The sequence below is a fragment of the Epinephelus moara genome, chromosome 13 (assembly GCF_006386435.1).
Source record: "Epinephelus moara isolate mb chromosome 13, YSFRI_EMoa_1.0, whole genome shotgun sequence".
In the NCBI taxonomy this organism is placed as follows: domain Eukaryota; kingdom Metazoa; phylum Chordata; class Actinopteri; order Perciformes; family Serranidae; genus Epinephelus; species Epinephelus moara.
This window is the reverse complement of record NC_065518.1, coordinates 14,886,844-14,913,886: the sequence shown is the minus strand read 5'-3', so window position 1 is coordinate 14,913,886 and position 27,043 is coordinate 14,886,844. Positions and strand designations below refer to the sequence as shown.

Here is a 27,043-nt window from a genome sequence, read left to right as displayed (position 1 = left end):
GCAGACAATTCGGCTCCCAGTAAAAACCTCTTGAACGATGAACACTGAAGGAATTCTAACCGGGAGCTCACACTTGGTACACTGGAGAAGTTTCAGCTGGTTGCAATCTGCAACCCTCACCACTAGATGTCACTAAATCCAACACACTGCTCCTTTAAAGTAGCTACAATCAATATTTTTCTGATAACAATGTATCAAATGACAATCTGATGATACTAGAGTAGTCTCAATCTTCTCATCTAACTATTTCCAAAAATGTCAAACTATTCCTTTAAACCTCGCTCCACCTCTACCAGCTACAGATACTTACAAATTCAAATATAATTTGAAATTAAATTTTAAACAATTCTATTTACTTCAGTAATAGGATCTAAATCTGATCCACACCTCTTAGATATTCATCCACAGGGAATACAAAAATTAAGTTATCAGAGAAAAGGTGAGCACACATTAGCAGATACTGGGCTAGTGGCCTGTCTGCGGTTAATTCGGCTCACAGTTAAAACCTCCTGAACAGTGAACACTGAAGGAATTCTGCGCGGGGGAAGATTCAGCTGGTTGCAATCTGCAGTCTTCACTACTAGATGCCAATGTTACACACTGGACCTTTAACATAGATGTCCATGGTAAAGGTTGGTAGTCTGAAAAGCATCCAAAGCTCTCTGACTGTGAGCAAAAATCCAATCTCAATATATAGATGACCAACATGTTTCTACTCCAACACTCTTCATCGAGGTATAAAATACACTGGGGACAGGTGTTCAATTTAAAACTCATAAAAAGGTCATGTGATGTGGGTAAGACCGCATGTTGGTAGTGCCCACTTGAAAGAAACCACCAGAGAGGCATGACAGCAAAAATAACAGAGAAAATGTAAACACGTACTGTGACTGACTCCTATATATATATAATAGCAGAAAGAGTAGGATTCAACTTCTTTTTATGCTATTACATATATCTATATATATATATGTAGGAGTCACTCATTTTCTCTGTTATTTTTACTGTCATGCCTCTCCAGTGGTTTTTCTCAAGTGGGCACTGCTAACATGCCATGTGACCCACGTCACACGACCTAGACATGAGTTTTAAATTGAACACCTGTCGCCAGTGTATTTTATACCCTGATGAAGCCTGCCTAAGTTGAAATGTATTGGTCATTCATGCTTTAATTAAGGATTTTTATTTATAATCACAGTGCCTTGGATGATTTTCAGACTGCTAACATGGACTTTTACATGAAGTAAGGTGGACAGTCGTTTTTTTATTCGTATTTGACTGATTTTCTACTCTGACCAACACCTAATTTCTTATCCCAGTGAAGCAATCCCTATTTTTACTTATATCCATATCCTATTTTAATAATTTGTACATTCGTAGTACTGCTTAGTCTTGAAACTTTGATGAAATACGCAATCTTTTATCTTTTTCTTTTAAAGTATGACCATATTTAAAAAGTGGAGTATCTTCATAATCCATTTTAGGCTTCCAACCTCTCCTACACAACCTTTCTAAACTCTTACTGTCTTTTTAATACACCTGTATGTACAAATAAACCAACCATCATGAAGAAAGTTGGTTTATTTATCATCCAGAAAGCCTTAAAAATGATCTATGATTGTTTGTCTCTTTTAATCTTTGCAAGATTCTGATGATCAGCTTAAAAAGCTGTGAATTAAACATACCACAGTCCATCTAGTATTTGAAATGCTGTCCAACACAGTCAGGCGTACAGTGTTTTTTCTGGACTATCAGGATCTTAAACAGTCTAGTAGCAATGGGTGGGTATCATGAAATGCTGCCAAGAATGCAGACAGGAACTTTGAGCTCAAACAGGCCAGCATGGCCAGATGGCCTGAGACGGCGGTTGAGAAAACTCTGGTCTTACCTGCTGATTTTGGAGTGAACTTGTCCCTGTTGGCAGCGCACACGGCCAGGAGCCGGTAGCCCAGGTCCAAGTCGTAGCCCTGCTGTGCTGCTACGCGGCTGACCACCTGAAAACAACGACACAACGAAATATTGTTATGATCCAAGGTTCATTCCTACTGAGGAAATAACTAAGATTAAAGAAATCATTCAGGTTTTTGGAACCTTTCTTAACTCACCGGATATTTTTCTTCTCCAGCCTTATTCTATTTTTATTTTTGAAAAAGGGTCACAAAAATTCAAATCTGATGACAAGCTAAACAGTAGGCACGTGTATAAAGAGCTCAGACAGTGCATACCTCTTCCAAGGCTGCACAACCATTCAAATGTACTATTTAATTTTCAGAACAGAATTTTTTCTGCTTCTCTATTTAAACACATAGACCTTTGTGGATTATATGTGTATGATTTTATTCATGTGAACGCAGAAGGTAGTGAGAAAGTAGAAGTTAGAAAATCCACCCAACATCCACACTAAAATCTTATGACTTTTTACCCCATGGCTTAGGTGTTTTCTTTCATTAACATTAATGATTGTTTTTTTCAAGGAATACTTGAACCCTCAAATGACCATTTGTATGTAAATTACCCACCACTTGTTGTGCTGAATTCCTGAGAAAAGTCTTTTTAAAAGTCTGTTTACAAACTCTCACACAACTCCTACTGTATAATCTAAGTATCATTTATCCAGCCATATGCTCAATACTTTCCAAACACATGCATTTTCGCTCAAACCTTACTATACAAAACTAAACTGAGAGAGAAGCTTATCTATGCTGTGCTCAAAGCCAGTCTCCATTGACAAAAATAATAATTTTATGTCACTGAACACAGGAGCTGCTGGTCTACCACTGCCTCAATCTGTACGTTTGGTTGTGTCGTTGTGTGAGTTCTGTATTTTAAAGGGTTAATTCAGATTCACCAAAGTCACACAGTAACAGAAACTAACTACAGATTGAGGCAGCGGTGGACCAGCAGCTCCCATGTTTAGCAAGGTAAAATTACTGTTTTTGTCAATGGAGTTTGGCTATGAAGAGAGCATGGGTAAGGTTCACTCTTGATTCTATTACCCTTCATAAAGGGGCTGTCTGTTTGGGAAGTACTGAGCATATGACTGGATAAATGAGACTTAGATTATACTGCACAAGTTGTGTGAGAGGTTTAAAACAGATGTAGTTTTGCTGTTGTTAAAGTCCTTTGACTTCACTTGATTGAGAATTTTCATTGTTTTTGGATTCTACGTTCACCCAAAGCATGCGAGAAATAACAGGTTTTTGTTCGCTAATTCAATTCAGAGTGAGTAAATGATATACAAATAATCATGTTGGGTGTATTTAGTCTTCTTTCGACTACCTACCTAAGTAAATAAGTAAGTAACTAACTAGAAACAATAGAAAATACAAATAAACAGGAATGATAAATGATCTCATTGCCCAAAGTGATATTATTGCTCTGAAATAGGTATTAAATTCATATATTACAGACACACTGTTGCATCATAGATTAATTAAGAAAGACACACTGAATACAGGCCCGTCCTGGTACTTAAACTCATCACAGGACTTAACATGTTGTCTTGACAGTTTCCCAGATTCTTGCTGTTACATAAGAGTAAAGTTTAGCAGCTTCAAAGATCCCGTTCAACTTAAAGGATATTGTCCCTACAAGTTTATAAGTTCCATATGAGCCAGTGGACAAAACGTGGCCTCCGGTGCCGCGATGCCTACTGAGAGGAAACATTAAGAGAAACATCCACATGCCACAGGAGGTGATGTAAATCACCCTTATGTGGCACATGTTGCTTTGATTTACCATCGCCATCATCAGCTCAAAGAAACCCGCTGTAGACCTTTAGGACACAGTGAGGCCTGTGCGGACCAACGTGCCTCACTAGAGACAGATTCCTCTCCCCGCCTGGTTTTCATAGCCGCGATCCTGCTGCCACGATCTGGAGTTCAAGACAAGCCCCGAGGTAGCGCAGCTGAACACGGCTCCCTGCACCATATCATTATCTCCTGTAAGTATAGTCTTGACGTGACACCAAAACAGAGTATGTATATCTGGCCTTTATTTATAGGAATCCCCCATTAAGAAGAAGATATACGAGTATAGGCTGTCTAATTAGAATCTAAACTTGTGAGGGACATTTTGCTAAATGGTAATTCTAGTGTAAGAAGTTACAAGTGGTTCTAATTTCAGGACTTAAATTGCACACAGTCAGTGGAGCTGTGGTCGTGGATTGTCTGCCATACAGAAGTCACTCAAACTTTATGTTTGTGAAACTCTGCGTACGACGAATTATTAATTCTTCATGCCTAAGAATGAATTCAGCATTTAATGTTAAACATAGCAATTGTACCTCCTGTTTAAACTCCAGGTGTAAGGAAGGAGAAAATGTCTTATTAGATCAAACAATATGATGATTTATAAGACAAATAAGCACCCTTTTCTTTCGTTTTAGTTTTAGATATGTTTCGTTGTGCCCTGGGTTTTAGCCTAATCTCAATAAAGTAATTTATTTGCGTACCCCATTGGCAGACTGTTCTTTCTATTAATGAAACAATATTTAGCTGTCTGTAGAAGATGATTTTGGTTTTGCAGTGTAGCCACCAGTCTGACATCACCAAATGCCAACACCAAGGCAGCAGTGAGATACAAAACATGCAGGCAACAGGGTGAAGTGTTTACCATTACAGTCTGAGACCGGGTAATTTCACAATCACATCAGATTCTCTGTGCTCCCTCCCAGTGTGGTTCACACTAAGGTCTATACAACCCATAAACTAAAAGGAAAAGCCTTGAGATTTTCACGGCAGGAAACAAATTGAATTGGTGAAATGGAGGAAAAGGCACCTGCTGCTGCACATTAAAGCAGTAACACAAACAATCACTTGAATGGAGGGATGTGTCAGAGCGGTTTCACTGTGGTGCTCAAGTACAAATCTCCTGGGTTCCTCCGCTTGCTGTAGCCATGCTCGCTTGGCGGGGTTACAAATTGCACCCAACAGGAGCTATATGTATTTCTTATCTACTGCTGGAGGCGGTATGGAAATGAGCATGTTGAAGCACAGAATGGCCCAAGGTGACAGGTGAGTGACACATCCGCAGTCCGTCCATTGTTCTACCTAACTGTCTGTTCTGTCTCTTGGCCCAAAATTTCCAGGAGAGAGTCATCTCTTCATTTATAACTGTTCTGTCTGCATGACACAGAACATTTCAGAAGAGGATTTTATTGAAGAAATACTTCATTAAAAATCTATGAAAATAGTCTTTCAAATACTCGCCCCCCGTAGGTTTGAACAGTTTGTAGTTTGCTCCTTTGTGGCGGGCGGCAGCTGTACTCAGCTTGGATTCAAAACCGTTACAGTAGATTCCAATGGTGACTGAGAACCATATGGCATAAACAAACAAACAAACAAAACCAAAATAAAAGCACAGTTGTCCACAGAAACTTTATAAAACACAAATCTGCCTCTCAAAAAGCCTGGCTGGTTCCAATATATTCCCCAAAATATGAATAACGAAACAGCCGTTTGTTGTTAACACACTTAGCGGTTTCTAATTTGTGACCAATTTAAGCTAACGTTAATGTAGCTGCACAAAACAGCAAACCATACCAGCAACATATGCTTTATGTTTAGGCATAGGTGTCCCTCTGTAGGTTCAAAATGTTTCAATCAGCCAAACATATACCAAAGTATGACTAAATGGACAGCTTGTCACTACTGCAGTTAGCTATTCATGACCAGTGTAAGCTAACGTAGTTGCACAAAAGAGCAAAGTGCACTACCAACATATGCTGTGTATTTAAGCATAGTTTGGTTTATAAAACACCTCTCTGTCGTCCCTCTGAATGTTCAACATGTGTCTTATACCATTTAGCCAAAAACATACCAAAATATGACTAAATGAACAGGTTGATGCTACTGCAGTTATTTATACATGACCAGTGTAAGCTAACGTTGCTGCACAAAAGAGCAAACTACACTACTAACATATGCCATGTATTTAGGCATAGTTTGGTTCATAAAACATAATACCATTTAGCCAAAAATATACCAAAATATGACTAAATGGACACCTTCCATTTGTCGCTATTGCAGTTAGCTATTTGTGACCAATGTAAGCTAACGTAGCGGCACAAAACAGCAAACCATACTAGCAACATGCTGTATGTTTAGGCATAGTTTTTTTTTTTTTTAAAAACATAATTTTATGGCCTCTCTGAATATTTAACATGTGTCTAATAATATTTGGCCAAAAATATAATAAAATATGACTAAACAGACAGCTTCCATTTGTCGCTAGCAGTTAGCTATTCGTGACCAATTTATGCTAACATAGTTGCGAGAGTATGGAACAATTAATAACCAAACTATAAATATATTCTGACAGGGCACCTACAGTGGCAGATATTTTAATTGTGGAGGGTGGCCACAATAATGTTTTTAATGTTAGTTAATTATTATCATTTTAAATGGTCAATGGCAAAAGTAATTAGACATTCCTATTGATGAATTGTATGATAATGCCCAAATATTCTATTAAATGGTCGTATTTTCTAATTCTTGTTTGAATTAAATGTTTACATTTTTCAATTGGTTGCTTCATTTTTTTGGTCATTTTAACAATGTGCCAACCAACACCATACCATATGCCAACTGACTGCCTGATGGGGCTGGTTGGCACAAAACTACAACACAACTTAAGTTAGCAATCACCTAATTTTAGAAAACAATTGTGTACATCAAAACATATTTATCTATAGTTGAGACCTTTCCATTTCATTTGCCGCTGGTTATACTGTAACATATTCTAACATAAATTATATCAGAGAAATATGGCCGACAGTGGAAAGTGTGCCAACCAACCCTTGTCTCCCCTATACACATGAGCTTTTTTGGTGGAATATTCTCTTTTAATATACATTTAACATGAGACAAGAACAAGAATTAAGGATTCTTTGAGCTACAAGTTATATATTTACCTCTTTTGAAAGTTTAGTGTAAATTTGTCTCATTAGATCAAATTACCTTGATGCATTTTTGCCAAAATCTTACTTCCTTTACAGTATACGTTTCAAAACAGATGTATAAAAAGTTTAAGAAAAAAAAAAGAGAGTCTGTTTTCAAATGCCATGGGATACTAATTATTCAATTAATCAAAAGCCCCTAGGCATTTAAGTCGGGGAATTAAGGGCTTTGAAACTGTATTTCTCTATAACCACTGATTGCTTTGTGGTTTGAGGACGTTATTGCTCTCCTTTCTGTGTTCCACTGTGCCGATTTCATGAGCCACAGCACAAACTGTAACTGAAGTCACTGAAAGGTGATTGAATCTCAGTAGTTTCTACGGGGTGAAATGCTTTTTTATTTTCCAGTGACCTCAGTGAAGATCAGGCAGCCAAACATTAGCTCCCTCGTCGTAACCCTGAGGGAGTTATGGAAAGAGCCAATGCAGCATTTGTTTTAGCGGCCCTTTTTTTGCTGTCCTTGAACCTTTGAGTACAGCATTGCAGAGGGGGGTCGACTTACCGTTAGGCATCCCATCAGGCTTTGCTCGAAGGGGCGCTGGAAGGCTCGGGGGTCGCCACACCAGTCCAGCAACTCGGTCGCCGCTGTTTGGAAATTTGCTGGGTTTTGTAAGTGCTGGAGGGGACAAAAGGGAAAGATTGGGAATATGTTAGAGTCCAGGAACATTTAAAGGTCACTGAGAAAACAGACCAGAGATTATATCTATAGTAGAATACACATTTATTTATCTTTTTGTGAATAATAGTATAGTAGAGCTTTGATTCTAAACCAAACTGGGCCCAACCTAAGGAACCTTGGTTGGGGCTTGGCTGTAATATTCCCCCAGGCCTGCATTGCATGGGGTTCACGCTAATTTCCCTATTTCTATATAAATTAATGAATGCCTAAGTTTCACTTTCACTGCACCTCATGCTTTATGGCTGCATCTCCTCAGCCTCTGCTGCTGGTGCTCTGAATAACAAAACGCTATATTCTAACAGCACCTTGAGTGTGGCCTGGTGCTCAGAATCACTATGTATGAATGCGCCAGGTGTCACAAATGTCTTCTTATCGTACTGAAAAGACTTAACTTGACTTTAGCTTGTAAATATAGTTTCTTTACAGAAGAAAGTCAGCTCTTTTTGGGGTTTGGGTCCAAAACTGGTGCTGGTGTTCAGGCTTGGACAGAAACTATGCAGGTTCATTAAAGGTTGGGCCTTATTTCTTTATGCCTGATCAAAGCTCTACATTATATTAAGAAAAGATGACAAGGCGCTGGATAATTGGGTTGGTTTTACTCTATTCGTAAAACCAAATTTAATCCTCCAAAAACAGATACCCCCAAACAACCTAAAACATTTCATTACTTATGGGTTGTGTGCATAATACTTTTAAATAAAACCGAAACAAATCATGTATAAAATTGCAAGATACATAAAACTGAGGCATGACAGGATAAAAAAATATGAGCAAAACTTGTTTACATATTGTTCCTACCCTTCTTAAATTAAAGTTGTAACATGGTGATTCCGTAATGATGTATTACACACTAATACTAACACTGCATAAAGAATGCTGCTCCATTTAACAATTAAGTTTTTACACCTGCTGTTAAAAATCGATTCTGAATATCTGACTTCTAAATCTAAATCAAAAAGATATAGATCCTAAAGAAACATATTTGGATGCGGCTGGACTTTGTTTGCTGCCTCCCTGAACCCCAGATAAGAGATGTAAAATGGACGGCTGGATTGTGAGAGAGAAGATCGCCTGTCACCAAAACAAAGGCCACGCCAATAACATGCTGAATAATTAAACGCACTCAGAGTGGCCTTAAAGACGACAGCAATTGTGTGACCACATCCCCTAAAATTGATCATATTGCACTGTAGATTACTCGTGCTGTCGGTTTAAAGTATTAATGCGCAGGGCTGAAGGGGTATGTCCCCATTAGATCCATACGTCCACCTCACTCTCCCCAGGTTTCCATAGCGCTGCCTCGCCACTTGAGTGCAATAAATCTCCCTGTACGGCCGCATGAATAGCCGACGAAGCCCTTATTTCACCAGCCGGCCCTGAGCTGTGCTGTGACTTTATCTGACAACAGGCTCCTTGACCTACAGGTACCCCTTTATGGCATTCATTCCCCAACTGGAGCCAGCAGCCCACTCAGTAACCCTGTTGTCCGTCTTGCTGTAGAGCAGCAAAGGAAACTGAAAAATGGACCTCACTGGGTCGCCACATTGGACTCGCTGTTGGTCACTTCTTCTCTAAAAGCTTTCACACCTCAATATGAATCACTTTATACATAGAAGAGCAGACACACCACTTCCACTCTGCAGTAATCTTTTGCCTTTGGACAAATAATGCGCACAAGCCTTTGTAGTGCACTTGTACAAACCAGGAACAAATGGACTCCCACTCCATGGCATCAAAGGTAAATAGAGAGGTTTGTCAGCTTTAAGTGAATGGGTGCTTTGATTTCACTGTCAGACAGAGAAGGAGAAGAGGAAGTGACAGCGGTACAGTCACTGCCTCTCTGTGCTTTTTTCTTGTTTGCTCTTTAGGGGGCAGCAGAGGTCAGGATTTGATAAGGCAGCTTTCATATCAATTTACAAAGCTGCCGTTTGACAAGGGCCGGATGAAACCAGTCTTGTTTATTTTATGTTCTGTCCGAGACTATTCACGCTCGCCCTACATGTCTTTGTTTCGGGAGGCTGGGAGGAGACATGGTGGGGCTGCTGAGCATGTAAATTCTACTAGTGGATAAAGTCTCCTGGAGAAACACACACATCCACAGATGCTAAATTTAGATGAGTCTGGAAGCTAGACAACACACGCAATCAGCGCACCAAGGATGGAAAGGGGGAGGAGGGAGAATATGTAGAGGGAAGGGGAGGAGAGGGGGACACACACACCACCAACACTTGGGCTTGAAGTGATTACTGTTCTTTGCACTCAGAACAATTGGTCCCACCAGTGTGGCTGTCACATGGAGAGCTTGGCACTGCCATGCCACAGATGTTCCCCCTACTCCGGCCAAAACCCACCAATCAAACCTAAACTAGTGGCCAAGAGACCCCTCACTCCCCCCTATCCTCGTCCCCTGGGCGAGAATGATCCTCCAACATTTACACTCCAGTAAAAGCTCGGCTCAGTTCGAGGGAAACAAAGACGGACCAGCGCTCGCAGTGTCCTGAGAATACAGCTTTCTTCAGATACAATCATCCTCTGTAGTCACGTCTGGAAACGACTTGATCTGCACATCTGCAGCTAAACTGAATGTGACAGCGCACACGAACTGGCAAAGACTCCCTTCCCTTTCAAAATCACAGCTTTTGGTTATGCTGCTGTTGTTATTCAGCAACGCCCCAGAGCACTGAAAACATATTAATGGAGACAATTAACCCTGGAAAGAACACAGTGGCAGACAATAACAGCTGCATAGCCAGTGCAGCAGCCAGAGTACAGAGAGGGGCTGTCTTCCAGTTTATCTTGAAATATTGACGCTTACAGTTTGAGGAAGTGCTCCTGCGGCGAGAGGAGAGTTCATAGTTTCCGCCAAACCCCTGTACGAATCACTGAGTGGAGAGGCTGACAGCAAACTGGCTTCCCCACAGTGAGAGGAAAAATACAGCCTCTGAAATAGACACCAGCAGTATCACGCAGCCCATCTTCCCCAAAGTGTTCACAACGGTGCAATTCTGGGACGCGAGAGGAAAACAAACTGCCACCGAGAAACTGTGTGTTTTGTGGTGAAATCAGATAACTGTTTTTGTGTATCTTTTTTTAAAACATCCTCGTCTGTTTGGAGGTTAAACAAGCCAACATATTTATTCACCTGCTGTTTAAAATTATAGATATGTTCCCTTAAGGTATTTAGCACCACCTGCACACATCACACGGAAACAAACATAATCAGTATTGTTTGCATTTACCAAATGTTCATGTAAAAAGTATCAGGGCTGCAAATAACAGCTCAGTATCGATTCATCTGCTGATTCTTTTTGTTGATTGATCAATTAAGCTTTTAACTGTACAAAAACAGTGAAAATTGGCCATCAAATGTTCTGACTAAGGTAACATCTTAAAGATACTCACATTAAAGGAGCAGTAAAGGGGGATTAAGGGGGATTTAGTGGCATCTAGTGGTGAGGATTGCAGATTGCAACCAGCTGAAACTTCTCCCGGTTAGAATTCCTGCATTGTTTAATGTTAAGGAAGTTTACACCAGGAGCCAAATGGTCATGAGAGGTCTTGTCTTCTCCGAAACAAACACAACCAGGTGATATAAGACACAAACAAAGCAGTTTCACATTACAATTCAGTGTTTCTCCCACGCTGTTTAGCATGTCGGAAACAGGCCGCTAGCCCAACACTTGCTAATGTGTCCTTTTTTCTCTGATAACTTAAGACCCAGACGTTCAGGAGGTTTTTAACGTGAGCTGAATTATCAGCAGAGGTCTCGTCCTCTCCAAAACAAACACAACCAGGTGAGTTAAAACACTGGATAAAGCAGTTTCACGTTACAATTCAGCATTTCTTCTACACTGTCTAGCATGTCGGAGACGGTTGCTAGCCTAGCACCTGCTAATATGTGCTCACCTTTTATTTTATGACCCTGACGTTCAGGAGGTTTTTAACGTGAGCCGAACTATCCACAGAGGTCTCTTCCTTACCAAAACAAACAGACCCAGTGATTTAAACCGGTAAAAACACTGAATAAATCAGTTTCATGTTTAAAAAAATCTGTGTTTTTCCGATGCTCCTGTTGCAGAAGGGCTGCTAACTATGGTGGCTGACACCAAATCATGAATGGCCCTATCTTGAGTCACTGTTTGGTAAGTCTTTTCCAGGCTACTGTAGAAACATGGTGGTGCAACATGGCGATCCCCGTAGATGAGAACCTGCTCCCTTTGTAGATATAACGGGCTCATTCTAAGGTCATGAAAACACAACAAATTATTTTCAGGCGATTAAACACTAAGGAAAACACACTTCTTAATTCAATTTCTGCCAACACATCCCCCTAAATCCTACACACTGGACCTTTAAATCACACAGGGGTTAGGTGTCAGTCTGTTACCATTAATGTCAAACAACGCCGAACGAGACATCTGATGGATTTTTATAAATTTTAAAGTACCACAATTAGTGCTGAGGTGAAAAATAACCATGCTTTCACAGTTTGGTGAAGTTATTGTTTATAAATCACATTATTGCAATTTCACAACAGGACGGTAATTTAAAAATTACCACCGTAATGATTTCTGATTTAACTTTCAACCCGTGATTCAATCAGGCTGACAGATTCCAATTTCCTCTACTTTATCATCACGCTCAGCAGTAATTTATCATTTGAGCAACAAAAATCAATTTGTTCCCCTGTCCGCTGCACTGGCTGGGAGTATTCAGACAGACATGTCACATCTTCCAGAAAACAACAACACAATGGAGGAGGCTTCATTTATATTCCTGCTTCTCGTCCGTGTTGCCTCCGAGATGCCAAATTTCAGCGTGTGCACACTTTCAATTAAAGCAAACAGCTGGATTGGTTTACAATATTTCCTTAATTATTTTAATGGCTTGGATATTGGACAATGGGGAGCAGGGGGAGAAGATAGTGAGTTAATTGTTCTGATCTCCCCTGATGATCATCTTTGTGTGCGGGGAGGAGAATAGACGGCCGGCTGAATGGGCTCACTGCTAGTCTAATTGGCAGGACATAAATGGTATTTATTATGCGGGCCTTCCAAACCCTGATTGTCTGCGGCACAAAGCTGCCTCTATTAGCAGGGTGCTGGCTCTTACTGGTTGGTTTGAAATGACCCGGCGCTTAACCATTTATTAGATGGACTGGAGGCCTCCTTGTATGCCATGGATCTCTCTAATTGGCATGTTTACCCATGTGCTGCTTCCCCGGACGCTAACATTGGGACGTGTTTGTTTAAATTTTTGCCTCGTGGGGGTTAATACATTTAACCCCCCGCAACATTTGAATTGTTTTGTGTTAGACTGATGCAAATCCCTTTTCCTGTTCCGTCAACTTCCTTTACAGAATAATTCATTAGCTATTAGTGATACAGTGCATTAATAGAATCCAATTTCACCTCCCATACGACTAAAGAAGGAGGAGGTATTGAATATTTAATATCCTGCTGTGAAGAAGGAACCCAGACTGGAGACAGAGAGTGTTTACCTCTCTCTACCTTATTACTTAAGGACATCAAAGCTTGGCTCTACACATAGGGGCTTCCCTCTGTTTGCTCCCTAAACACTCGCCCCGTCTTGCTATCTGCCTCACCTTGTCTCTTTCTCAGTAATAGCCGGGAACTCCCTGCCGAGGGTAAAACAATTTGCCACGTCCACACTTGTGTTTAAGTGCGAGCCCCATGCATTGTCCCAAAGGCCGTCTGATGCACTTTTTCAGGAGGTGGACCTCTGCACGGAGCCCAGAAACAAAAACGGGGCCGTCAGTTAAGAAAAGAGATCAAAGGGGGAGAGCCCTGTAGCCCGGGGTTACGCAAGTATGTCTGCCTAATTCTGCCAGAGATTCGTCCCGCAGTAAACGGTGGGGAGAGGGGAACAAAAGGACTCGCTGGGAGTCAGCGGTGGTGGAGGAAGAAAAAAAGGGTGATGATGGGGGAGGGAGGGGGAGCCTCCACTCTTTGACCCCAGTCAGTAACCTGAGTCACACCACAGTCCTGATAGTGAGGCTGAACAGATTAGTCACTTCATTGTGGCCAAACAGGAAGTCTGGGGTGCAGTCTGGACATGACTGTGAGTGTGTGCACAGGCACAAACTAAGGAGAGGAAACCCAGTGTGTAGCTTCCTACTTTCCTACTGGCCAAACATATAAAGAAATCTCACAATATGGAGATAAAATATCTTTTCATATAAGTTGCACTGGTGAAAACTCATATAAGTGCCACAAGCAATGTCGACTTGTGTCAACTAGGGGGGGGGACTAACCAAGAAAAACCTTAGTAAGGGAGGCAGGTGAGATGCGCTTGAAGGGTTGTAATTTAAAGGAATACTTCACCCCCCCACATGACTATTTGTATATCAATTACTCACCTCGCTGCTCAGTGCAGCCCTAACAGACAGCTCAATTACTCACCTCGCTGCTCAGTGCAGCCCTAACAGACAGCCCTTTCCAATGGGGAACTAAACTGAAAGCAAAACTTACAAAAAACTTCTTTTGTTTGTATTATCTTTTGTTTGTATTATTGTGTGACTGGTGTTTTTAACGGTTCATTCGAATTCCCGAAAGTCACAAGATAACATAAACAAACTAACTGATCGAGGCAGCCGTAGACCAGCAGCTCCCGTGTTCAGCGAGGTAAAATGACTGTTTTTATCAATGGAGTCTGACTTTGAGGACTAGCCTAGATAAGTTTCACTTTTGGTTCAGTTCACCGTCAGAAAGGGCTGTCGGTTTGGGAAGTAGTGCGCATACGACTGGATAAATGAGACTTGGATTATACTGCACGAGCTGTGTGACAATTTGTAAATGAATGATTTGATATAGTTTTGCTGTCGTTAAATGCGGTCGCTAAGAACTTCAATTGATGAAGAATGTTTGTCTTTGTAGAATTAAAATCGACAGTTGTTGTTAATGGTGGAAGAAGTAACATCCAATGCACCGTCATGGCACTGCACTTACACCGGCAGTCAAGTTTATACTGCCACACCACTCACAACAAAACTACACTGACAAAAGCCCCATCTCGACTAAACATTCACCTGTAGCCTTCTGATTCTCCTTGATAGGAAGTTACTGCCGTCACTACCTGCTGTGCTTGTCCTTGTGGGGAGTGACAAGGTCACAGCCCATACGTCAAAAATCTGTGCATAATCTATGTCTGTATAAAAATACGTCCAACAGCTGACTGAAATAAAGTGAAAGTAGCAATGCCACAGTGTATTTTAACACCAGGGTGCGGAAAGAAAGAGCTGCAATTGAGTATTGAAGTAAAAGTACCTATATTTTTAGACTTGTGTGGGCACCTGTAGGCTGTATTTTTAATATTGTATACAGTCCAGGTGGATCTGAGTCCTACTATTGCTTTATACTTCAACTTATACCAATACTCTGTCAACGGAAAACTTTTGTTGGTCTTGCTTTGAGAATTTTTATACCCTTAGACCACATGGAAGATCAAATTTTCCTCTTTAGTTTCAGACGAGTCTTTACAATCTCTCTCTTCTTAAAACTCTTCAAAATGTAAAAATACATGCTGTTTTTAGAAATCCTGAAAAGGTTATATTTATATGTGTCGTTTTGTCTCATGTTTTCGATGTAAAACCTGAATGTGCAAAGTAACAAACAACTACAGCCACCAGATTACTGTAATCTAGGAACATTTCCCTCTTAAATATGTAGGAGTATACAAAGAAAGTTTCAGGATTTTTGATATTGTACATGTTCCAAGTAGATCTGAATATGACTGTTGCCACATGCTTCAACTCACACCAACATGTCATAGTGTCATTGTCAAGGAGGACCTTTCTTTGTTTGATCTGAGTGTGCAAAGTAACAAATAGAGCTATCAGATGGATGCAATTTAAGAACATTTCCGGCTGAAATTTGTGGATTTAGGAATATGAAGAACGTACATGTGTATGTTTTAGGTAGATCTATGTCTATCGCCTTATACTTCTACTTACACTAATATGTCATAGTGTCACCATCAAGTCTTTTATGTGTTGTTCTGATAATTTTCAGAGGATTTCTCTTGCTAAAACTCTTCAGAGAGCAACAGCTGCTTTTCAGAAATCCTTAGAAGTTGTTATTTTTGTCAGTTTCTGTCATGTTTTCAATACAACACATAACTGTGCAAAGTAACAAAGAACTACAGCCAACAGATTAGTTTAATTTCGGTACATTTACCCCTGAAATATGTAAATGTAGGCGTACAAGTACAAAATTTCCCAAAATGCTGAAAGGTACTTCAAGATTTAACTTAACTATGACATTTATATCAATGTACTTGGTTACTTCCCACTTGTATCAAACGTAAAACCATAAATTTGACCTCATGTAATGTAAATCAGACGGCTGACACACACTCTCACCTGTTTGATACACTGCAGACGGTCATTGGTCTGCTGTATGTGTCTGTCCATTGACGGAATCGAGTTCATGTTGATTGTCCCTCTTCGGCCTCTACCTGCCAGCCATTAAACTGGAGCGTTCTGCAACAGAAACACAGACACGTGTCAAAGCTCGCCTCTTCCCAGGGAAGCTGCCAATCCCATCACCACCAGGATATTGCAGTTTAGTGTGTCCACATGTGCGTATGTGTGTTGTGCTGTGAGCTGAGCGGGGAGATATTGATTTGGCAGGTGACAAGCACCTCAGAGAGCCCAAAGGATGACATTCCTCTCAGCTCCTGTGACACCCTTAACAAGCCCCGGCACTTGCCCCCGAACGCTGCCATACACCTTCGGAGAGGACACACTGGATGGCTCAGAGAGGATGTCTGACCATGTTTAAAGCACCTCAGGGCGAAAATGAACAGAGGAGGAAGGACACACACACACACACACATAGTTCTGAGCCGGCCTCAGAAAACTGCATGAAACCCTTCCATCCCGGCCTGTGAGAACATTAACTTGGCATGTGGTTCTCTGTTTACATTACTTAGCCATTATGTAATCTTTGGTTAACAATTATCTGTACCCTGGGCCCAGACATGCTCTACATTTCATTTCTCCCTCCCCCCCCTCCCACCGCTCTCCAGCTACATAAGAGTTCCTCTAACAAAACCCCTTACAGCGCACTATTGATTTTGGAGCAGCAGCTTATGGAAAACCTCTTTCTCTCCTTTTTTTTTTTTTTTTTCACGGAATAATTTTTCACGGAAGGCAAACAATGGCGCTGTGATCTGACATGCTACATAACATTATCACAAGTTAAAAAGTATTACAAGCTGCATTAAAGGTTATCAATTCCGCCCGAGGGGGGTTTGATTTAATGTTGCATTCGACATCAAGTAAATATCAGGGTGTTGGCTATAACTCATGGCGACCTGCAGCTTCACGTGGAGAGGTGAGTGAATTAACAAGCACGTGTATGGGTGGTGCTGGAGAACTCCATCTTCACCTCCATCTCCCCCCTCCTTCACTCCTCCTTTATCTCCTCCTGTCTCCATCTTTCCTTCTTGCTGCTGCGGGGACGTCTCTTCCTGCGGCGCATCATCTCTCACTCAAACACTCGCCCCCCCATCACTCAGACCCCTCCCACCCCCCCCACCCCAACGCCATCTTTCTCCATTACCATCACACACTGAGAAATTTCACTGCACAAAGTGCCGGTGAGATGAGGAAGAGGGAGAGAGCGAGGAAGAGAGGAGGCAGCATGCTGCACCATACTGATAATGCTCACTTAGGGGTCTCTAGCTGGATTTAACGGTAGGGCCAGTAATCTACTCCACTAGACAGCTAAAGAGCTTTTATGCTACCTATTGGAGCTGCTCATGCCTGTACTTGAGAGGAGAGAAGGGCACACTAGTGCATTCCTCTCCATAAATTAGAAAGCTCATAAAAAAAAAAAGAGCGACATCGGAGGAGTTTTCCATTCCGACTCTCTTTGCAGATGGAAAGTAATTTGTTGACATTTTTGAAGTTGCACACAGACGGATATTTGAGACTCGTGGAAGGTATGAATGAAGGTATTTACACCAGGAAGTCAACAAACCTGATTAAATCAGCAACAATCAACAAATTCATTGATAATTGATTTATGGGTTTGAGAGGACGTTTGACATTTTTGAGAGGAGGGTGACTTTAGTTAAACCAAACGTACGCTTTAAAGGCAAAATTTGCTGCTACATCAACCAAGAAAGCTGAGTTCACCTGTACGAAATCAGTTGTTCTTCCTGCATCCAGTGCCGTCATTTGATGTGACAGTGATGAAGTTGGAAGCAGGAAGAACTACTGGCTGGATTTCGCCACCAGGTAACCAGGTTTTCAAAAACAAAACTTCCATGTTCCCTTCACTAGCTAGATTTCACATCAACAAAAATGGCATCCCAACGTACGAGCGCAGAGGATGTTATGGATGAAGATACGATAGTATACGCAATCGGGCAAGTGGTATTTTCTAAGAGGAAAAACGTTACAATTCTCTGATTCAAACTTCTTAAATGTGAATATTTCCTTGTTTCTTCACTCCTCTATCACCTCTATCTACCTGCATGGGTCTAGTACTACCAAGGGACCTCTTGTGATTTACAAACTACTCCTACAAGTCTGTGCTTCGCGTGGCCTTTGCACGGAATAAGCACAGGCTGTATTTTACTGGAATATCCTGACATTATTCCCCAGATATGATGCGCACAGTCATTTGCAGCTCCACTCTACACAACACAGAGACACCACACAGCAGTACCAGCAGTAATGTACACTGTTACCCTCAATTCTACCTATAAATGTGGGTTAAAACAACAGAATTGAATCTGCCACTGCCACACAACGTACGACATCCACCTCGAGATTTTGCTCCTCTGTTGAATTTGAGCTTTCTTTTTCTTCAAATAAGTCCACATGCTGTAGTGAGATGAGGCTCCTGCACCCCAAAATGCTGTGAAACTTTTATAAATTTATAAATGCCAACGCAGCTTTCATAATTCTCGACCAGAAAAGAGGCTGAAAAATGGCACAGAGAAAACAAAAAACCTAAATACGACCCCAAATCACGGAGATGCTGATTCGTGCAAGACTTATCACATAACGTCTGTGTTTGGCAAAATATTGTAGATAACTTGTGGTGGAACTTGAACTTTGCGTGGGATTAAAATCTGAGACAACCTCCACAATTATTACAAATTACCAGGTAATAATAATAATAATAATAGTCCAGTGCACAAAGGGCTTAAGACAGTCAACTGAATATCTTTGGGTTGTGGACAAAACAAGACATTTAGCACGTCATTAGGACATTTTCCACCATTCTCTGACACTTTACAGACCAAACAATAAATCGATTCATCAAGAAAATAATCAACAGTTTAATTAACAATGAAAATAATCGTCATTTGCAGCCCTAAACCTGACTTCATATATTTTTTCTCCTGATTCCAAGAGACTATCTGGGTAAAAAGGCTCAAAACAAAAGTAAAATAACAAATAAAAGACATTAAATACATAAATTTAAACTGTATCAACACCACCACTGCCAACATATGAATAACAACTCCTCTGTTTTCTCACTGAAGGCATCCTAAATGTCACAAGGGAGAACAAGCATCACTCTAAGCTGATATATGTTCACACTTCCTTTACATCCCTCTGGTGTCTGCTGCTGTAACCCTCAGTCCCCTCTCCGTGCCAGCTGACACTGAGCTGTACCTCGTCGAGAGGCGGCCCCGAACCACCGTGCCCCTCAGCCGCCAGCAGGTGTCTCCCTGGCCCTTCAAAGGCCTGGCTAGTGGCACAAAGAAGGCGGAGCGGTGTTGCTTTAAGCCTTTACAAGCTCTACAAATCCTCAGCTGCTGCTTCCTAACAGGGCCCACTCAGCCCGGCACTGCCTGTCTGACCTTGTGGTTATTGATGAGCGAGTCGACCTGCTCTCTCCGTCTCTCTTCCCTCCTGCCCTTCCCTTCTCTCCGCTCTCCCTCTTTTTTTCTCTCTCAATGTCATCCCTCTTACCTCCAACAGTGAGTTAAAATGAGGGGAAAGAAAGAGGCTGGGCTGCCATTCACCACCCCTGCTTTTTTCCTGTTAAACACACACTGTAATGATACTCCTGACCTCCCCGCACTCTGAAGCCTGGGTTCTCTTATTTACATCTATTTTCCTCCCAAGATCATTATAAAAAGTAGAGATGACAGTGTTGGGGAGTAATTTAATTTTCAGATATGCACTTGTTCTAATTAAACGCTATTCCTTTGTTATATCTTTAATGACTAACAAGAGCCAAATTAAAGATTAAAGCCGTGATGCTGTGGAGATATGACAACAGATGCAATTATAAGCCTTCCCCCTATTTACAGGCTTTTTTTCCTAGATGTTATCATTTATTATTTTCTCCGCGCCATCACCTAATGTGAACTTATTTGCAGTGATTCAGCTAGTTAACCCAGAAATCCCGCCGCCAATCGGTGCCGATACATGAGCTTAATTTGCTAAATTGCGCGGCAGGCGTTACACAACAAGTTGAGAGCGGTGGATTCCTGCACAACAAAAGACACATGGGGGACGGCGAGTGGGAGGGGAGGAGGGAGACCCGCTTTCCTTCCCTATTCAAGGGGGAGCTAAAATATATGTATTGAGTGGGAGCTGTAATAAAACGAAACGGGTGAGGAGATGCAGGCTGGGAACAAATATGAAAGGCAGTGGAGGATGGCGGCAAGGTGATGGAGCACCACCGGAGGATTGGATGAAATTATCTCTTTATAATCAGGGGGCTTCTGCATGGCTGCCTCCTCCATTGCCCAGTGACAGATGAGGCCTACCTCTTCAAATGGGCTTTTCACAGTGCTATCAGCCCACCTCTAGGGTAAAACAATGTTTTTCTTCCCCCCTGTACCACCACTTTAAAAAGCTTTGTTTCCACACGGCACCCCGCAGAGGACAGGACCGTATCCCGTCAGGCAGGGTCCGTGTTTGTCTCATTACGTGATCATGTTACATAAGTGTACCTTGAAAAGGGCTGCGGATTTAATTTGATGACAAAACTGTGCCACGGCGGGGACTGGAAGACGGTGACGCTAAACAATGTTGAATGAAGACACTAAAGCAGAACATTATCTCCGGTAAGTAAGAGGGATTGCTTTTTGAACTGTCACAATCTAAACATTATTCCAGACACCCAAAACCCAGCCCTGCATCTTCAAAGAGAGTTTCTAGCCTGTTAATGTAACGTAGACGAGTTGTGCGCCTCTGCTCTGCAGGATGAAAACAGTCTGAGGGGGAGAGGAGTAGACAATGATTAGCTTTATCCCACCATCACAGCAGAACAAATGGATCACGAACCCTCGCCGCTTTACACAGTCTCTCAGCTGAGCTGTCAAGGCACAGGGAAGTGGTAAACAGATTTAATTTATTCATATAAATGGCTTGTGAACCAAAACAGTCAGGCTACTCTGGGGCCGGGCACAGTGCTGCTAAAAGGATATTTCCACTTTATTACTACTTGGGTCTTATTCACATAGTTTTGGCCATTGGTTGTGATAATATTGCGCTGAGAACATGGTGCTACAACAACGTCCAACAGGGCGAGACATGAAACAGGTTGCAAACAAGTCAACAGGTTAGCCAGATTATCTAAAATACTTTATTTGGAGGTAAACCAACTGTGAATGCTCCTGAAATATGGGTAATATCACCTGAATGTGTTCTCAGATATCTGTAATGAGCTGCAAACACTATGAAACATGATCCAAATTTAAACATCCCATTCAGACATGTTTTACATGCATGTAATATTAAAATTCTCTGCTCAAAATGACCATTTCGACCTCTATAAATATACAAATATTTTCTTTTCGAGTTAAATTGCTGGACATAAAGGTATATGTCTCGGTGTGTGTGTGCTGTATGTTCAAGTTTCCACATTACACCTGTGTTAGCTACATACTGAACCAGGACTAACTTCCAAAATAGCTGTGACGTCACAAAATCAACACACGCCCAACATTCAACAATAACCTTGGCACATTTTTGAGAGGAGGGTCTTTAATTGAACCAAATGTATGCTTTAAAGGGGAAAATTTGCCACTGTATTGACCACTTCTGCAAAATCGGTTGTTCTTCCTGCACCCAGCACTGTCATTTGATATGACATTGACGTCGTTGGAAGCAGGAAGAACTACTGGCTGGATTTAGCCTCCAGGTAGCCAGGTGGGCGTGCTCGATATGCCACTCAAAAATGTTCTCTTCACTTGCAATGCATATTAGCTACATTTTACAACGACAAAAACGGCATCCCAACATATGAGTCTAGAGGATGTTATGGATGAAGATACATTTTACGGTGTTTCGGATGACTCGGACATTTGGCCGTATTTATTCGATCCAGAGTATCACAGGGCAAAACAGTAACTGCCTGATTGACGGGGGCAAATGAAATGCTGCACGTGGCTAGTATATCTAGCAACTTACTTGTCCAATTGGGCAAGTGGTAAAAAAGAACACATAGTTTTTTTCTAGAGCTGATGATGGAAGTAGCTCAGGAGTGAGCCATCTCGCTTCTCTTCTGCTGAGAGTTGCACATGTGCAGTACTGACTGAACACTTGCAAAAAAATGTATGCGGGAAAAGACAAAGTTTTTGAGCTGAAGTGCAAACGTGCATTTCAGCTATCCTAGAAATGTTTATCTGGGTGGCATTAGAGGATCAAAAACTCCAACTATGTATGTGCAGTTTGCCGCAAGTTTGACAACAACATGGATTCAAGGGGATCACTTAATTCAGGTCTTTATTGTTATTTGATAATCATAAATAAAGTAATCTGGGGTAAAATTGACTCAGGCAAGCAGCTTTCAGACCCAGTTACCCAACCAGACAAGTGAAAAACCTGATACAGGGGATATGGCCGGCAGGGACCCTCCACAACCCGAGCTGCCGAGAGCAAACACCGACTGGTGCTGCCTTTGCTCAGACTGCCCTCCAATGCCAACAAAAACGAAATCGTTCTGCTGCAGTAAATTTCAGGCTGGGCAGTTTTTGCTGGATGTCGCCAACGCCAACCCTGAGGGAGTGTGTGCATTACTATGCATGAAAGTTTTCCTCCTCACTTGGACAGAGGTGCTCTGGAGACCTTCTTCAGGATCCTGAAGATAAACTGAAGAAGACAAACAAGACTAACAGGGCCAAGAGGGCAGATAACCAATGAGTGAGTACTGCTGGTTCAGACTGCGGAGCATCTGTGTTTTTATTTTGTTTCCTGCAGACGTAAAGGTAAACCTCGATCTGGCCAACAAAGTAGGCTTGCGTGCAATGCATTCTGGTACACGTAGGCACTGCTGGCACGGCCCTGCAAGCAGGAAGTTACTGCTTCAACCAACAACATTGACCCTCAACACTGATTGGACATCAACATAAAAAATGGTGAATTTTCCCTTTAAGAAAGACACAGGTGCAGTGTTTGAATTAAGACAAATTTCCCGCCTCAAGAGGGACTCGGCCGAAGAATCATACGCAGGCAGAGAGTCGGAGGGTAGCTACAGGAGTAGCAAGACAACAAGCAGCGCTGGCCACCATCCCGACCACACACACACACAAACACACACATATCTTCTCACCTTCCCTTGAGTGCTGGACCGGCATCATGATACCATAACAACACCCTCAGTCACTCCTAATGTGCTTTACAACAACACTACAGGCAGGGTGTTACACCTCCGCAGAGCTGTGTGAAACACCCCCCTCAACCAACACACACACGGACACACACACACCTCACTAATCGAAAGCTCAAAGTACTGCTGACACTATTAAAACGGAACAAGGTGGCCTGAGCGGAGAAATCAGCATCACTCTCGCACCTCATGGGGACACGTTGAGATGCGCTGCTCAAGGTGATTGCGTCCCCGCGTGTCGTCTATTGTAGGTGAATTAGGCAATAAAGGGCTAATCTGCGCCATCATTGACTAGGGCTCGGCTGTTTGCAGCACTTGCTTAAGGGCGATAAAGATGAGGGAGGAGGAGGAGGGGAGGAGGAAGCATCTCTTCACCCTCATGATTTTAATGAGCTTTGATTCCGAGATATGTCTTGTTTTCTTCAGACTGTCGGCCGAGGCCGAAGTGAAAGCTCCCCTTTAATTATCTCAACATTGTAGAGACGCCGTTTTCTCGCTCTGAGGGAGGGGTGTTTAGTTTGGAGAGGGCAGCTCTAGGACTCCAGGTGTCTGCCTGGTTCTCCGCCTGGTAAGTGGCCAGGCAGGCAGCGAGGACAAAGCTGTGTTTGTTCGACGGGAGGAAAAAGCAGAGAGGATGGAAATGTGTACGAATCGGCGCCGCTTCCATTGTTGCTTTACAGAATGTGCCATAATCCTCGGCAGGCTCCATCCAGAGCTGGCACGGAGGATAATATGAGCTGCCTCCTGCCTGTCCCACCTCCCTGCTCTACCTCCCCTCCCCTCAGCCCTTCTCCATCACCTCCTCCTCCCTTCCCCCATTTCTCTGCTGCACACACATATGGACACACAGCCACTCGAGTGCACACACACTCTCACACCTCCCCACATGGCTCCTTAACAGGCTTGGGAATGGATTTCTTTTATTTAATGTGGTTTGGTCTGCAGCTCCAGCAGCAACCGTGAGCAAGGGTGGGCTCGCAGTTGTGCCACTCACTCACACACACATACACAAACACACGTATACACACACACACTCAATCCAAGGAGCCCTGCTGCGTTTGTCGCTGTTCACTGATCTCTCCCTCTTCCCCTCTGTCTTTCTCCATCTCCCATTCTCCCTCTAACTCACTCCGCTCCCTCTCCCTCTCACGCAGACCCACATTCACTCCCTCCCTCCTTCCCTCTCTCCCTCCCTGCCCTCTCACTTTTTTTTCATGACAGCTCACATAAGCAAGCCTCCTGGATTCCTGCGGGAGCCCCACGTTCAGTACACAGAGATTGTTCAGCCATCAGGCACATCTGCAGCGTGATTAGAAAAGCAAAGGGAGCATGGTGGTGGGGGCAGGAGGGTGGGGTGGTTGTAGGCCCCCACCATCGCTGCTGCTACAGCCCCCCCCCAGCACCAGCAGAAGAAGAAAACACAGGGTTGGGGATCATAGAGGGGCCTAAGCAATATCTCCTCTCTAACCAAGTGTAACGTTTCACCAAGTCTCAGAGGCCGATGGCCGCCTGTGATAAAAAAAAAAAAAAAAGGGACAAAGGCAGATGGGGGCCGGTCTCTCTTCACCACCAGGCACCCACCCACCCACCCTCCAACTAGCCTACCATAGCAAGCAAAGGGAGACAAGACACATCCCAAACATGAGGAGCATCTCAGTGGTTTCTCCCTCTCCTCCAAACAGCTACTCTTTTAATTTCCTTCCACCCTTGCGCTAATAGCAGGGGAGGGGAGTGTGTGTGTGTGTGTGTGTGTGGGGTCAATTCCCCTGGGGCGCTGGAGGCAGCACAGATGAGCCACATGACTGCGTGTCGCCTCCAAAGAGCCCCACTGAAAGCAGAGTGGCGTGGAGCTAGCAGCTAGCCTCGCGCTCTCTGGTGCTCCATCAGCCCCGCCGCTTGCTGCCAAGCTCCCCTCTCTCTGCTCCGCAATCCTCCAGGAATTTTGGAGGCATGTGATGATGATGATGAAACCAGCGAGCAGTGTAAACCTGCACTGACTGTTGCGATATATGAGGCGCGCTCGCACTCAATATCTCACAAAGAAAGCCGTCACTACTACCTCTCAGCCCCTCGAAACATTTTGTCTTAAAAATTGCCTTTGATTGTGAGCACAGAGGAAAAGTCAAAGAGGCATTTTATTTCCATTTCGGTGAGTGATATTGTTGCCGTGTAGGTGCTGACACTGCTTCAGACAACTTGTGAGTGAGTGTTTTTCTTTTACCCCCACCACCACCACCACCACCACCTTCCTTTCTCTGCTCTCTCTCTTTTTTCTTCCTCTTGCCAGTCTCCTGGTTTATTATGCATTCAGCTCATGTGTCCCTCCTGTGAGTGGCTGTTCATTTTCCACATACCACGCTTAATCCGGCCAGCTAAAACTTTGAAATAGCGGGAGCCGCAGACGCAGCCGCTACCCAGGAGGAGCCATTATGAGGTCTGGGAGAGAGAGACTGATAGCGCTGGGGGGAGGAGTGACAGGCGAGCTGCAAGATACATGGGAAGGAATTCAAAGAAGGCTGAGAGCAGAACACGAGGGTGTGCGCGTTTGTGTGTTCGCTGCCTTGCAAGTGTGTACGGGCAGTGATGATAACACAGAGGCAGTTGTGTGTATGTGTGTGTGTTTGTGTTCCATGGGGTTATTGGTGTGGTCAGGGGGATGGAGGACCTCTTCGTCTCCATTGTGCCGGTGACCTTTGGCCTTTTGTGACTTTGAGTGAATGGGAGGAGAGAGACGCAGAGAGTGAGAGGGAGAGATTTTAAATAGTGCATGAGCTCAACCTGCCAGACACTGATGGACAGCAGCAACATGAGCTTTCTCTGTTTCACCAAAGATGCCTGTGAGGACATACCATCAAACTGCCAGCACTCATAACGACCCCCCTAACATCTCTATTTTAAAATTTCATGACCTCTATCTTGTCTTAGAACCATTATCTATTAATCTATCCATTATCCTTTTGATTGATCCATTAATTGTTGCCTTTAAAACAGATATTTTAAAGCAAGATTATATAACTTTTAAAGACGGAAATAACTTTAATACCATTTGCTGCTGCTGCATTTGTACTTGGTCCGGTATGACCAGTAGCCTATGGTGGCTAATGTTAGCAAACTTTAGCTTGAGCTCAGCTGGCTAACTTGATGACTCCACTGCTAGACTGTGCTTTGGTGTTCACATTATCAGGTGATTGTCAATTGTGACCACTGTTAAGCAAAAAAGTCTTAGTTTAAATGAATGATGGATTACAGAAATTGGGGATACATGTACTTACATTTGAGTGTTTGCCGATACAGAGTACCAATCTGAGTACTTAATACTCCTCAGGGGGGGACTGGCTTGGATTGGTGGAGATTAAGTAAGAAAACAGGGACTTGAAAAGACTATGCATGTTGAATTCTAGCTCATGATAAGGTGACGCACATACTCATAGAACTGGGGTTATATCCAGGTAAGTAGTTACTATTTCCCGTAAACTGGGAATCACATACTTGGCACTGGCTGATCATCAAGGGCAATGTACTGGGTAGGAGCTTCGGTTATTTTTCCTGCCCGTGGGTTGTCTCTGGACATTTTTCGCTAGCTTCTCTAGCATTTGCTGCAGTGTTGGTTGTTGCCATTTCCTGCTAGCATAAGTTAACGCCTTCTACTCTGTGTCACATTAGTACTTTAGATGTTTTATCAAATTGCTTGTCTTGAATGAGCATCTCTTGACAATTTAGCTGTCTATCACTCAACTGACAAGAGGCTAACGTCATGCTGCTGTAAAGCGGTATCAGATGCCGCTGTACCGAAGTTGT

The 27,043-nt window shown here is 42.7% G+C and overlaps 1 protein-coding gene across 4 annotated transcripts in view; it reads right to left on the bottom strand.

Annotated features, from left to right (window-relative positions):
• LOC126399582 (zinc finger MIZ domain-containing protein 1-like) overlaps positions 1-27,043 on the bottom strand; it is a 160,979-nt gene that overhangs the window by 41,795 nt on the left and 92,141 nt on the right. For 3 of the 4 annotated variants that reach the window (XM_050059650.1, XM_050059652.1, XM_050059651.1), the window contains exons 3-5: positions 16,018-16,137; positions 7,461-7,574; positions 1,889-1,994 (exon numbers count right to left, since the gene is read on the bottom strand). In XM_050059650.1, coding sequence (XP_049915607.1) covers positions 1,889-1,994; positions 7,461-7,574; positions 16,018-16,086 — 289 coding nt within the window. In that variant the 5' untranslated portion in view covers positions 16,087-16,137. Of the gene's footprint in view, positions 1-1,888; positions 1,995-7,460; positions 7,575-16,017; positions 16,138-27,043 lie in introns of those variants that run through there. The other variant, XM_050059653.1, reaches the window with a different exon arrangement.